Here is a 15,104-nt window from a genome sequence, read left to right as displayed (position 1 = left end):
ATTTGTGGCAGAATGTTTTTAACTCAATAAGTCTTCAAAAGTACAAATATTTGACAACAAACTGTTGGCAAGGATGTGTGGGAAATAGGCATTCTTGTATTGCTGGTAGGAGTGAAAATGAAACAATCCCTATGGAGGAGAAGTTGGCAATAGCCTGCAAAACCAAAAATCCATATATCCTCTGACCCACAATTCTCCTAGGAATTTAATGTAGATATACCTGCACATGTACAAAAACATTATGTACTACAGTAAGTACTGTTTATAGCAGCAAAAGATAAGAAACAACTAGAACTGTCAGGAAAAATTCTGCGTAAAAAAAGACTGATGAGGGGGAGAGGAATCGCACCAAATATTAAAACTTCTTACAAAGGTAAAACAATTAAAACATGAATGGACAGATCAGTGAAAATGTCCAGAGTTCACAGTATACAAAAACACACATGTAAAATGCAGACTAAGCCAAAAAAGAGTGGGGGTAAATGGATTAGCCAATGAATACTAGTTGTAACAACTGTCTGGTGCAGGGATCCACAAACTACAGCAGGTGGGCCAAATCCCATCACCTCTAAGTTTTCGTGGAACACAGCTATGGACATTCATTTACAAAGTCTGTGGCTGCTTCCAGTCATGGAGCAGCACCAGAGACTACATGGTCTGCAATGCCAAAAAGTATTCACTATCTGGTTCTTACAGTAAGCTTTTGACCCGAAAAAAAATTAAGTTCTTTATCTACCTCATTTCTTATACCAAATTACATCAAAAATTTAAATTACAGAATAGAAACCATAAAAATATTGGAAAGAAAATCTAAGGAAAAAACCTGATCACCTCAAGTATGGGTAAGGCCTTTTTAAGCAAAAAAGCATAAGTCATAAAAGGAAAAAAACGGAATCTAGCTTCAAAAAAATTGACAATAGGGCCTCCCCGGTGGCGCAGCCATTGAGCGCTGGGTTGCGAAGCTGCCCGCGGCCTCTGCGGTGCCGGTTCGATCCCCGGCTGCTCCCCGGCCACCAGAGGAGGGTCCCACATGGCACGCAGACCTCTCCTGCCGCCTGCTGCTCCCCTCAGCAGTGTACTTCGTCAGTCTGCCTGCTCTGCTCCCTGCTCTGGCTCTGGTGAATTCTCTCACCTTCCCGCGCTTCTGACTGTACCCAGTGCATGTATAAACAAACAAACAAACAAAAAAATAAAAATACATGCCTCTTGAAAAAAAAAAATGAAAATATCCAGAGTGTAAAAACTATCATAAATAAATGAACACGTAACATGGCACGTATAGTGAAATGTTAATAGTGGAATGTCATGGATGGGTATAAAGGCATTCACCACAAAATTCTTTCAGCTTTGATTTTTAAAAAAGATTTATTTATTTATTTATATAAGAGCTGGGGTACAGGCCAGATGTGCGGGAGGGTGAGAGGATTCACCAGAGACAGAGCGGGGAACAGAACAGGCAGACTGATGAAATACACTGCTGAGGGGAGCAGTGGGCGCGACAGGAGAGGTCTGCGGCGCCATGTGGGATCCTCGCCGGCCAGCCGGGATGGAACCAGAGAGGCTGTGGAGAGCTTCACAGCGCTGCGCTCAACCGCCTGCGCCACCAAGGGAGGCCCTCAGCTTTGCTATTTGCTTGAAATTTCATAATTAAATGACGAAACACCATAAAGCTAAAAGATAATTAACAAATGGGTAAAGTATCTTTTAACCCAAATTGCTCTTATAATAAACACCTAGACAAGAAGTGGCTGATAAGAGGGTTTTTTAAAAAAAAGGTTTTTGAGGGCCTCCCTAGTGGCACGGGGGTTAAAGACAGTGCTCTCAAGCTATTGGCAGCCACTGCAGCACAAGTTCCATAGCCTGCCGGCCAGGGAGCTAACCCACATGGAGCAGCAGACCTCTCCTGTCTAGCCTGCTGCTCCCCTCAGCAGTATATTTCAGTACATCTTCCTGTTCTGCTCCCCCAGTTCTTGTATGCATAAACAAAATAAATCTATTTATTTATTTTTTTAAGATTTATTTTTTTGTTTATACAATAGCTGGGGTAGAGGCCAGAGGTGCGGGAGGGTAAGAGGATTCACTGGAGACAGAGTGGGGAGCAGGACAGGCAGACAGAAAGCACTGCTGAGGGGAGCAGCGGATGCGATAGGAGAGGTCTGCCGCAGCATGTGGGAATCTTCCTGGCTGGCCAGGAATCGAACCTGTGCTGCAGAGGCTATGGACAGCTTCACAGTGCTGCGCTCAACCCGCTGCACCTCCGGGGAGGCCCCAAAATAAATCTTTTTTTTTTTTTTTTAAAAAAAAAAAGGTTTTTGATACAAACAATGTCTTTTCGTGTTCATTTACCAGAGATACCCCTCACTATTTGAACTCTAGTCATCAGAATTTAAGAACCAAATAGATTTGAATAAATTTCAGATGAAATCCTAAACTCTTGACACTCAGCATGTAAGCCAAATACATTTGGGTATTGAACTCTTGCTATGTAAACTCAGGAAGGGAATAGCTTTGGGTAGTAAGGAATATTTTTCATTGGCTTCAGGGTACTTTGTCTAGTTACCTTCCAAAGGCAGGCCCTGTTCCTAATACATTTCTTAGAGGGCCAGACTGAATCATAACATATGAGGAAGTCCACAAAATGAGTATTTTTCTGGAAAACATAAAATGCCAAAGTTGGCAGAAATACACAAAATGGTAATAAAATAAAACTCCAGGCACTTTTAAAGGTGAGTTTTACCGACCTTCTACTATTCTTACATAGTTTTTTCCAATAAAGAGAGAAATAGCAAAAACTGCCCAATTCATGTGATGAGGCTACCTTGATTCAATATCAGATACATTCTAGAAAATATTTATTGGACCAGTTCACTATGGCCACAGATGCAAATAACCTAAATAATACAATACCTAATCAAATAAATGCTTCCAAAACATACACATAATTTTTTTGCCAAAAATTCATGAGTAAATGTTAGAAAATCTCAAACTGTGAAATATCTACAAAATAACTCGCTTGTAGTCTGAAAACATGTCAAGGTCACAAAAGACAAAGAACAATTGAGTAACTGTTTCAAATCAAAGGAGACTATAATTACAAAATCATTCAATGCAATGTGTGCTCCTCTTGGATTGGATCATGCATTAGGGAAAAACACCTGGATTACAGAAAAGGACATTACTGAGACAATTGATGACAACTATATATGAACTTTATATGAAAGTATTGTGTCAGTGTTAAATTTCCTAGTATTGGTAAGTATATTGTAGTTACATAAGAGAAAGTCCTTATTCTTAGACCATTCCTGCTATAGCACTGAAAGAATCATACCTACTAAACCAAATGACTCAGAAAAAATGTTACATACAAAGGAGGAAGAAGGGGAGGGGAGAGGGAATTGTGGTAAAACGTTTATAATTTAGTGTTTCAGGGTAAAGGATACAGGCACTTTCATTATACATGCAACTTTTCTGTAAATCTGAATTTTTTTCAAAATAAAAAGTAAACCTATCAGGGGCCTCCCTGGTGGCACAAGGGGTTAAGCGTCAGCACTAAGAGGCAAGCAATCTGCAGCTACTGTAACATGAGTTTGATCCCCGGCCAGGGAGGAGACCCACACAGCACAGCAGACCTCTCCTGTTTCGCCCACTGCTCCCCTTGGCAGTGTATTTCAGTCAGTCCACCTGTTCTGCTCCCCACTCTGTCTCTGGTGAGTCCTCTCACCCCCACACCTCTGGCCTGCACCCTGGCTAGTAGATGCATAATTTTTTTTTTTAAAAAAGTAAACATATTTAGCACCCCCCGCAGCCTCTGCAGTGAGGGTTCAATTCCTGGCCGGTCAGGGAGATACCCACAAGGCACGGTAGACCTCTCCTGTCTAGCCCGCTGCTCCCCTCAGCAATGTTTTCGGTCCATCTGCCTGTTCTGCTCCCTGCTCCGTCTATGGTGAATTCTCTTACCCTCCCAGGCCTCTGGCCTGTACCCCGGTTCTTGTATAAATAAATCTTTTTTAAAAAGTAAACATTTATACACACCATGATCAAGGAGGGTGTATGCCAAGAATGACAAGGATGAGAAAAAAAAATTACAAAGATGTACAAATTATGAAATTAATAAATACAAGGGGGACCTCCCTGGTGGCAGAGGGGTTGAAGTCTCAGCGCTATGAAGCTATCACCAGCCACTGTGGCATGAGTTCAATCCCCAGCTAGGGAGCTTACCTACATGGCGCAGCAGACCTCTCCTGTCCCGCCCACTGCACCCCTCAGCAGTGTATTTCAGTGGATCCGCCTGTTCTGCTCCCTGCTCTGTCTCTGGTGAATCCTCTCACCCCCTACACCTCTGGCCTACACCCCAGTTCTTGTATGTATAAAAAAATTTATAATAATAATAATAATAAATACAAGGGGGGAAAGCATGTGATTTTTATGATGTTCAGTGCTCATTTCTGATCAGTCTTAGCAAACTGAGATTAGAGAACTTCCTTGGTTTATTAAAGGTTATATTCGGAAAGCCTACTGTACATAAGGTACTTGATGGCTCAGCAAAAGGAGCTGCCTATCAAGCCTGGACTGACTGCCTATCTCTAGGTGTCTTTTATGGGGAAAAAAACCCTATCATTTAAACCATTATTCTTTGGACTTTCTGTCACAACCTGCCAAATGAATCTTAATTTGTGCAGCTAGCACCACCAATACTATTTAACACGATACTGAAAATCCTGGACAACACTATTAGTGAGGAAAAAGAATAAGAAGTGACAGGACTGATTTGCATGCAACATGACCAAATGCTTAGAAAAACAATCAGAACCAACAATGAACAGTTAGAAATAATGAAAGCACAGCAGGGATAAGATATAGCTTTGGGCTTCCCTGGTGGTACAAGGGGTTAGGATGCAACCAATGGGGCTGTTTGCAGCCACTGCAGCACCAGTTCGATCCCTGGCCAGGGAGCAACCCACATGGCACAGCAGACCTTTCCTGTCTCTCCTGCTGCTCCCCTCAGCAGTATATTTCAGTAAATCCACCTGTTCTGTTCCCCACTCTGTCTCTGGTGACTCCTCTCACCCCCACACCTCTGGCCTGTATCCCAGTTCTTGTATGCATAAAGAAATAAATATTTTTTTTAAAAAAGATTTATTTATTTAGACAAGCACTGGGTACAGTCAGAAGCACGGGAGGGTGAGAGAATTCACCAGAGCCAGAGCGGGGAGCAGAGCAGGCAGAAGGACCGAAGTACACTGCTGAGGGGAGAAGTGGGTGGCAGGAGAGGTCTGCGCGCCATGCGGGACCCTCCTCCGGTGGCCGGGGAGCAGCCGGGGATCGAACCGGTGCTGCAGAGGCTGTGGGCAGCTTCGCAACCCAGCGCTCAACTGCTGTGCCACCGGGGAGGCCCAAGAAATAAATCTTAAAAAAAAAAAAAAAAAAAGATAGAGCTTTCCTCTAACCCACCCAGCAAAAACCAGCTTGGAAAATATAAGAGACAATTAAGATGTCAATGAAAACTACTGGAGTATCTAGGAATTACTTTAATAAAGAATACACAAATTCTATATTTTCATTTATTCAGATTTTTATGTCCTCTAAACAAATTTAAAAATATTCTCCATACAGGTCTTGGATGACTACTTAAGAGAGATGACAATTCTCCTTAATGTATAAATGCATTGCAATCACAATCTAAATTGAGTGTTTTGAGGGACTTCATAAACTTTCAATCTAAAGCTCTACAAACGCCTAAATCAATTTTGAAAACTCAGACTAAAGTAGGAGTCTGGCACAAGTACAAACAGACCAGACCAATGAAACAAATCAGATGACTCAAGACAGATCCATGTAAACAAGGGGACTTGAGATAAGATGAGTACTGCACATCAATTGAGAAAGAATGAACTACTTAGGAGGTAGGACTGGAAAAACTGCCCACTACATGGAGGAAAATAAAACCCGAACTTACCTTATACCACAGTCAAAGGTGGACTCTAGATAGATTAAATAAAGACTGAATGCGAAAGGTAAAACCGCAAGTGAAAAGAGTCTTTGTGATCCAGAGGTAGGAAAAGAGAAGATTCTGAAAGCACCGATGATGTGGCAAAAAGTAATGCATGTTAGCACACCAAAACTATGAACAGGTATCCATCCTTGGGGGAATTGTTAAGTAAAGGCAGTAGGCAAATCCCATTATATCCTTGGGACCAATTAGAAGCAAAGCCCTAATATACACGTGGCAATACACACAGATCTTGAAAATGCAGCACTGGGTAATACCAAGGTCACAAAACAGAATGCTCTAACTGCCATTTGTGTCTGTGAAAACAGCCACTCAAAATAACACTAAATATTTTAGAAGAATACATATCAAACATGACAAAACAGCTGCCTATAGCTATGGGAATAAAAAGGAAAAAATTCAATATTAAAGACAAAAAAATCTAAATGGCAAGAGGCTTTACACTAATCTATGAGTGAAACCTACCTTGAACTGGAAGAGTATGATTGACTCAAACTTCTTAACTTGAGGTCTTTTAAAAGCCAAAAGAAAGCCACTGGCTTTATTTGGTAATAATGTCTGAAACAAGTATGTCACCTACTCAAACTCAAAAACTACCATTGCGCACTTCCAATGAATATCATCCCAAAATGAATGCTTTTCAAAAGACATTTTTAAAGGTCAAGACTGAATAACACTAGACAATGACCACATCTCAAATTAGGGCTCGCTTTCCGGAAAACAAAGTATTAATAATTCTACATTTAAAAAAGGGGTAGTGGTAGAAGAAATTCTTTGTAAGGTATTTAAAAAGCTCTTCTTCACTTTTTATAAACCCACTCAATACAGGCTTTCGGGGAGAGTCAGGTCAGTTTTCCCATGTAATCTTAAAATGTCAGGAATAGATCATCTGCATTAGAATCAATCGGGGTGCTCCACCAGGATGCTGAGGGTATGGCCCAGGAGCTCTGTATTTTACCAAGTGCCCCAACTGTTTCTTGGACATACTGGAGTCCAATTGTATGAGCTTCCCATTCCAAATCAGGTACCATGCCAACATCAGGCCACCTTGTCCCTGCAGTCTTCCACGATCTGACCTGGCTTGTTCCATACTTATCCTGGGCAAATTTCTGACACTGAAGGCACCACTGTCATCCGTCCCACAAACCTCAAGCTAAACCTCTCCCCTGAGCATCCACAGGTGCTTCTAACCCACCACCCATCTGCCACCCACCTCTGCTTCTCCTCCTGCACGGGCTGTCCACATCTTAGTGAGTGGTGCCATATACCTAGATGGATCCCAAACTGGAAACCCGGGCATCAGCCTTCATTTTTCCCTTTCTCTTGATCCCTTCCCACCCTCACAACAAACCATGGCATCCGTCAAGCTGCAATCACCTATAAACTATGTGGCCTCCCTTGTGAGACCCTGAGTAAGGAGAAGGCTGCAGTCTTATGTGTCTCACTCACCACTGCACTCCCAGAGCCCAGCATAGGTCCTGGGCCACAACAGGTGCCAAGTAAATGTCTGCTGAAAAGAAACCAATCTTTGGCTGCCCTCCACTGTCCAGAAGTCCCCTTCTAGCACCTTACTGGATCAATTCTCACGAGGGGACAAGCCTAGGCTGCTCGGTATGGGTGGGAGCAGATAACTCACCGTCTTTCATACTCCATCTCCTGGTAGGGCCTGCGGGGGCTGCTGGGGCCCCTCCTCAGCCGCTGGCTCCGTTTCACTTCCCAGCCACCCCCGCTGCTGCCACCATGATCTGCCAGTCTGGGTGATGCCTCCTGCAGGGACTCTGGGGAAAGTTGAAGGAAGAAAGGAGTCAAGAGAGTTGGGGCAAAGAGGGCATCCTTGAGAAAGCCTAGCTGTCAAGGCTCTCTGCTATCCCTTAGTTCAGGGATGTTGTTTTCCAACTCCTAGTGCTCCTATGGACCAGGAGCAGGAAGGCAGCCCCTTCCCGGCCTGCTCCTTTCTTTCCCCACAAGTGTGAAGCTAGAGTCCACCAACCTAGAAATAGCAAGGCCTCCGGCAGACACGGAACATCTTGCAGAAAGACCTGGTGGTGCCACCCATTCTGTGATCAGGGCTTTGCTATCTGGCAGTGGTTCTAGCTCGGATATGTCTGCAAGGGTCCTGAAGCGGGGAGGCAGGGTTGGGGGGCGGGGGTGGGTCTGTCAGTGTTAGATGAGTTATCAGAGATTAGGTACATTAGGCATGGAGACAAGAATTCACAATGGGAATCCTGGCACCCACCCGGTACATTCCATGGGCCCCTGGGTGCCATTTCATCCTCCCAGCAAGGTGCCCCCTACAAGACAGTACATCTTAGGGGGTGAACATCTTAGGAGGTGAAGGGGCTAATCTGGCAATGAAACAGCTGCCGCCTCCTGGGCTCCTGGCCAAAACAGCCTTGGCCCTCACATGGTAACTGGCTCAGCCCTGAGCACTGTCTCTTATGCACAGCCAGGTCCCAAGACGATTCTCTCCCCAGGGCTCTGGGCCCAAGGTTTTCAGAAGCAAAAAAGAGGCCCTTTCAGAGACTGTTCCATGGAAGGGCGGTCACTTCATCCAAACCGTCAAAGCTGCAGTGAGAACTAAGGAAGTCCTGAGAGCCACGTGACCCAGCCAGGGGTCACCCGAAGTCTGCCAGAATTTTTGGCCCCTGCTTTCTGAAGAGGAATCAGGCAAAGCCAAGGCAATAACAGTACCTGCCTAACATTAGGTTTCCACCACACCTTTCCTCCACACGCAGGCATGCGCGCACATACACGCACACCAATTTTCTCTTCTCTTCAAACCACAGAAACCAGAGCTACCTGCTCCCAGATGGTAAGAGTCAGAATCAAAACCAGTGGCCCTAATGGATGAGACGGATACAAAACCTTCATTGGACTCTGGGATCCATAACAGATAGGGACCAAAGGCACAGACACGGGTCCCAAATAACTAGGAGCCAAACATCACAGACAGGAACCCACAATAAATACGGGCCATAATCACACACACACAGCCCCCTTTCGATGGGTGAGGGTCCGGGTCACAGATAAGCACCCCACAAAGAAAGGGCGCTAAGTCATACACACATTCCTTGCATTCCCTCCCTACTCTGCAGGTGGGTTAGGGTCGGTCACTAGAAGACTCCCTATGGATAAGGCTCCTTCCCCACTGATAAAGACCAAAGTTAGAGACACACTCACAGGACTTACCTTGACCAAAGTACTACGGTGTTCTCCCTTCTCCTCCACCCAAGAATAAGGACCAGAACCACAGAACATTTCCCCACGGATAAAGTACCAAAGTCACCCCGAGCAGACAGGACACCCTCTCCCCCATGGGTAAACAGAGTCCCAGACACCCGCTTTCCCACGGATAAAGTTTGGGGTCGCACCCACAGTAAGTCACCGCCACTCCCCTCCGTGCCTCCCTTCCCCCAACCCGCGTGCACCCATCCAGAGTCCCAATCGCGCACGCGCCTCCGTTCTCTAAAGGACAGAGAGAAAAAAAGACACCCCCCCCCCTTCCGGGCTCCGGCCGAGCACGCATCGCCAGGTTCCCTCCGCCGCGCGAAGCCCCAGCAGTCGCCCTGCAGGCCGCGCCCGCGCCTCTCCTCTAGGCGTCCCCCCCCCCGCCCCCGGCCCCTTACCTCCGCCCCCACGACCAGCGTCGACGCTCACCTTCTCGGCCCGGGCTGTCAAGGGAGGGCTCCCAGACATCACCTCGGCCCGTTGCCACCTCCTCCCAATCTCCCACCTCAGCCGGAGCCGGTCCGCGCCACCACCAAGTCCAAGGCTGGAGGCAGAAGGGAGGAGGGGGGGAGGGGAGAAGCGCCCAGCGCGCTGCCCTCCCCGGGAACCCTACTGCCGCCTACTCCCAGCCCGCCGCAATCCCCAGCACAAAATGGCGACGACGAGAAGGGAGCCGGCGCTCCGACCACCATCCACCTACTAAGGGAGCGCGCTCTAGCCGGGCTCGTCTATTGGTCGCCGGGTGCCGTCGGCAAGCCCCGGCCCGCGCTGATTGGCAAGTGCTTGCCACCTCCCCACTTCCCGTGCGCACGCCCCCAAGTGGAGAAACAGAGGCGCTGCTGGCCAATCCCGAGAGACCCGCTTTTCAGAAGCGGCTTCCTGCAGCGAGGGCGCCCGGCGGAAGCCCCGCCCCTCCCCCCCAGGGCCCGGGAGCGCTTGGTGCGATTGGTCGGCAGCTCTAGCCGCCCAAATGTCACCGTTTTTCTTCTCCCGGAGGAAATGAGCAGGCCTAGCCATCACAAATGCCATAACCTGACCGAATAAGAAAATGGTTGCTCCCGTGAGGCCATGACAGAGGGAGGAAAAGAGGGCTGCTCAATGCATCGCCTCGCTAGGATACAAAGTCCAGACTCGGGACCTATTTAGTGCGACCGGCTGAGGGCGGAGCGACAACGATCGCGCTCGAGCCAACTGCAGCTGCGCAGAGTCGCATTTCCGTCCCCGCCCCCAGCCTGCAGAACAATCTGTCATGGCGGCCGGGCTGTTAGGTTTGTGCGCTCGCCGCATTTTGGTAGTAGCGGCGAGGAGAGGGTTCCCGGCCGCCGGTGTTCGCTGGGAGTCCAGCTCGACCAGGGCTGTAATCGCCCCGACCGCTGTGGCGGGAAAGCGGACGCCGGCACCGACAATACGCTGGCAGGAGGACCCGGATCCCGAGGACGAAAACCTCTATGAGAAGGTGAGAGGGAGGAGAAACGGGACGGCAGAAGGGTCAATCGGGGGCCGGCGGACGAGGCTCGGCAGAGGACGTTATTGGGCAGCTGAGAATTGTGCAACTGGCGAAATCCTCGAAGACGTGGGATGTTTTTCCCTACCTTGGTTTCCTTCTTAGTTCCCTGAGATCTTCGGTTCAGGGCCAGAGGCGAGATTGGCCTTATTTTGCAGGTGTCAAACCTGAAGTGAGCAGCGCTCAAGACACGATAGAAACAATAAGGTTTAACAACAGCAATACTGAACACCTTACTTACGTTAACTCATCTAACCCTGAAAACAACCCTGTTTCGACGTAGACACTGTTAGTATACTAATTCTGCGGATGAGGAAACTGAAGCGTGGAGATGTTAAGTGGCTCACCCAAGCTCACATAAGCAAATGTTTGGCAGAACTGGTATTTGAACTTAGGTTTACGATGTCTGCTGTGCTGTATTCATAACAGACTCTGAAATCAGAATGTTCGGGTTAGTGGCAGTTACTCACCTGTGTGACCTTGGGAAAGTAGCTTAACCCCTTGATGCCTCACTGTCTTTGCAAAATGGAGAAGGGATGACACCACTTTAAACATAAAATACTATACCTGTTTCATGTAAGTTAAATGAGTCAAAATGCTCAGAACAGTAGCTGTCACTTACTAAGTACTCAGCGTTAGAAAGTGTTAATTGTTGCTACTTTCCATCTCACTGGAATATTACATTTGTGTATGCGAAAAGGACTGGCACATAATAGGTACTTCATTGGTATTAATCTCAGATTGTGGGGCTTGGTTATATATAGCATGTTTATTCCTTCTTTTTTTTTTTTTTTAATTCAAGAACTGGGGTATAGGTCAGAGGCGCGGGAGGGTGAGAAAATTCACTAGAGACAGAGCGGGGAGCAGAACAGGCAGATGAGCAGTGGGCGAGGCAGGAGAGGTCTGCCATGCCATGTGGGTCTCTCCCTGGCCATCTGGGAATCGAACCCATGCTGCAGAGGTGGCGGACAGCTTCACAGTGCAGTGCTCAACCCACTGTGCCACCGGAGAGGCCCTGCTTCCTTCTGTAAATATGTATTGGGGACTTGCTGTTTGCCAGGTGCACTTCAGGGTCCTAGGGATTCAGCAGTGTGGAAATGAAATAAAGCCCCCATTTTCATGCAGCTTACATTATTGTGGAGAACATAGAAAATAAACATGTAAAGTATTAGAAATCAACAATATAGAGTTTGTAACCCATAACAATAAAAGGTGATGGGATACAGAGGATCTGGGGGATGCTACTTTGGTAAACTAGTAGATGCTAGAAAGGAAGTTAAACAGGATAAGTGGATGGAAAGTGGCTTGGGGATAAGGCAGCATTTTGTTAGAATGCAATATTCAACCATTTCTAAATCTATAAATGGAGTTTCTTGCAGTTCACCTTAACAGACAAGGTGACTAGGGAATGTTTCCTAAGGGAAATGATGATGGAGCCAAAACTTTGAATGGCAAATGGATGATGAGACACATCCAGCCATGACCAGATCTGGGGGAAAGACTGAGGGAACAGCAAGTGCAAAGGTCCTGTAGTAGGAAGGAGCTTGACAAGTCCTAAGAATAGAAAGAGAGGAATTTAGGGAGGGAAGGGAGATTGGTCTGAGGTGAAATTGGAGACCAGGTCATGCAGGGCCAGCGCACGGCTTTGCAGAGTAGCGGGAAGCCCTCATTGACCTCCTCTCCTTGCTACAGAACCCAGACTCCCACGGTTATGACAGAGACCCAGTTGTGGACCTCTGGAACATGCGGGTCGTCTTCTTCTTTGGCTTCTCCATCGTTTTGGTCCTTGGTACCACCTTTGTGGCTTATCTACCTGACTACAGGTACGTGGGGTGTCCAAGAGAGTGGGATGGGTGGGGGCAGAGGCAGGGTGGAGATTGGAGGAGGCCCTGCCGGATGTGCTGCCCTGTACCATTGGAGAATGGGGAACTAAGATAGGGAGTGGTGTCCCTTCAACTTTCTCATGCTTCCCCCCATGCTGCTGCCTCCAGGATGCGGGAGTGGGCCCGGCGGGAAGCTGAGAGGCTTGTGAAATACCGAGAGGCCAATGGCCTCCCCATCATGGAATCCAACTACTTCGACCCCAGCAAGATCCAGCTACCAGAGGATGAAGACTGACCAGTTGCTGAATGGAGCTCAAGAAGCACCACTTTCTCCACCCCCTGCTCTCCACTCTGCCCTCTCCTCAGAGCACCTAATTAAAGGAACTGAAGGTCTGACTGGCTGGTGTTGATTTTGTTGTGAGGGGAATGTGCAGCCTTTCCAGAGTACCTGGTCATCTACTGCCATGTAACACACAGTCTAAAACTTAGTTGCTAAAATGACAGTTTGGTATTTCATGTTTCTGTGGTACTTCTGGGGGTCTCAGGTGGTTGCATTCAGATGGTAGCTAGGGCTGAAGTCCTCTGAAGGCTCAGCTGAGATGGACCAACAGGATGGCTTCTTCACTCACATGTCTGGCACTTTGGTGTTTTTCCACTTGGCCTCTCTCTGAGGCAGAATAGCCTGGGCTGCTTCTTTTTTTTAAAGATTTATTTATTTAAGCACTGGGTACAGTCAGAAGCGCAGGAGGGTGAGAGGATTCACCAGAGCCAGAGTGGGGAACAGAACAGGCAGACCGACAAAATACACTGCTAAGGGGAGCAGCGGGCGCAGCAGGAGAGTTCTTTGCGCCATGTGGGACCCTTGCTAGTGGCCGGGACCAAACTGGTGGTGCAGAAGCTGTGGGCAGCTTCGCAGCCCAGCACTCAACCACTGCGCTACCAGGGGAGGCCCAGCCTGGGCTTCTTAGAGAGTGGCCTAGAGCTCCTCTGGATGGAGGTTTAGGATAGGAAGAAATTGATGGCAGTTGTCTTTTGGGAAAAGCTCCCAAACGGAGGGGCCACCCTGGTGGTACAGGGGTTAAAGTCTCAGCGCTATCAAGCTATCGCCAGCCACTGCGGCCTGAGTTCGATCCCCAGTCAGGGAGCTGATCCACATGGTGGAGCAGACCTCTCCTGTCTCACCTGCTGCTCCCCCCCAGCAGTGTATTTCAGTCAACCCGCTGGTCTGCTCCCCACTGTGTCTCTGGTGAATCCTCACCCCCGGCACCTCTGTCCTGCACCCCAGTTCTTGTATGCATAAATAAATAAATAAATAAATAAATAAATAAATAAATAAATCTTAAAAAAAAAGAAAAGCTACCACATGGGGACCACCTACTTTGGACAAGTGGGGATTGAGGATGGCAGGTCAGGGCAGGACTTTTCTATTGCCGAGGATGGATGCTTAGCTCCCTGACTTCCCTGTTTGTGAGTTTTGGGTTTATGCCTCTGTCCTGTTCTTGATGAGTCTGGATGCCTCTCTTCCCTTCTTCCCCAATCTGGGTGGTCTCTAACTCAAGATTCAACAGTTCTATGTGTGTCTACTTCCGTCTCTGCCCACCTTCTGTCTTTCTGTGTTTCTATCAAAAAGGAAGTCTTCCTCCCCCTATACCCTTACTTTCTTTCTCAGCATAGGCTGTCTCCTTAACTTGGGGCTCATTCTTTCAGGGTCTGTTTGAATCTGGCAAATGGAATAGGGGCCTGGCTCTTGCTGACTTTTGTTTCTTTCCAGTGAGTCTCTCCTACTTCCCTGTTAAGTCTGGATGGCTGGGCTCCCCTTCATATTCCTGGCATTTCTGCCCTCTCTCTGGTGGCACCATTCCATAGCTCACATGTTGAAATTCCCACATCACTTGTTCATTGCTGCCTTCTGAGGGTATGTCTCTGCCTGGGGCTTCAGAGAGTGTAGGAGCCTCCAGCCACTGGCTACCGGAAGATGAAAATGGCCTGATGGACCTACCACCACAGGTGATAACCCCACTCAGCTACGGTGTCAGAAAGTGCCCTAGTCCTCTTGTATGTGACTAAGGTGGGAATGATGTCCACGTTAGCACTCCTGGAGGTATGCAGTGTTATTCCCTGAATGCTGCTTTCTGGGCCCAATCTCCCAACTCTTGGATAGGCCCCAAAGCAGAGAACACTATGGGAAAAGGGAACACTCCAGCTTGCAGTTACTGGGATTGGAAGTTAATCCTAGCCACCAAGCACCCCCTCTAATAAACCTTGGCCTGTTGCAGTCATACCCCACCACTGAGCTAGAGAACATATCCCACTAGAACCCCCTGCCCTAGGGTATAAGCTCCTGAGAGCAAGTATTCAGCCATATCTTTTCACTAAGAGCAGCGACTGGCACAGTATGTGCTTGAGAAATGGTGTTGCCTCTGTGTCCTTCAGATTTATATTCCTTTGGGGTGAGCACCTCAGATTTGCCTTCTCACCAAGCTCTCAGTGGCTCCAGAAACTTCCATTCTGGTCAAACAAAGGGCTACACTTAGACTAA

General features: G+C 47.6%; 2 protein-coding genes across 2 annotated transcripts in view; one reads left to right on the top strand and one right to left on the bottom strand.

Moving 5' to 3' along the window:
- RBM10 (RNA binding motif protein 10) overlaps positions 1 to 9,706 on the bottom strand; it is a gene marked incomplete at its 5' end in the record, with an annotated part of 29,748 nt that extends 20,042 nt beyond the window's left edge. Inside the window, 2 exons of the mRNA XM_084258473.1 lie at positions 7,647 to 7,788; positions 9,637 to 9,706. Coding sequence (XP_084114599.1) covers positions 7,647 to 7,788; positions 9,637 to 9,706 — 212 coding nt within the window. The remainder of the gene's footprint in view (positions 1 to 7,646; positions 7,789 to 9,636) is intronic.
- A 781-nt stretch (positions 9,707 to 10,487) lies between these two features.
- Positions 10,488 to 12,950, top strand: NDUFB11 (NADH:ubiquinone oxidoreductase subunit B11; the record flags this gene model as incomplete). Its single annotated transcript, XM_084258299.1, has 3 exons — positions 10,488 to 10,694; positions 12,435 to 12,565; positions 12,734 to 12,950. The coding sequence occupies 3 exons, from the start codon at positions 10,488 to 10,490 to the stop codon at positions 12,858 to 12,860; spliced, it is 465 nt and encodes a 154-aa protein (XP_084114425.1). The 3' UTR covers positions 12,861 to 12,950.
- Between the last annotated feature and the right edge of the window lie 2,154 nt (positions 12,951 to 15,104).

The sequence above is a fragment of the Talpa europaea genome (genome assembly GCF_964194135.1).
Source record: "Talpa europaea genome assembly, chromosome: X".
NCBI lineage: Eukaryota > Metazoa > Chordata > Mammalia > Eulipotyphla > Talpidae > Talpa > Talpa europaea.
This window is presented reverse-complemented; position numbering and strand designations above follow the sequence as displayed.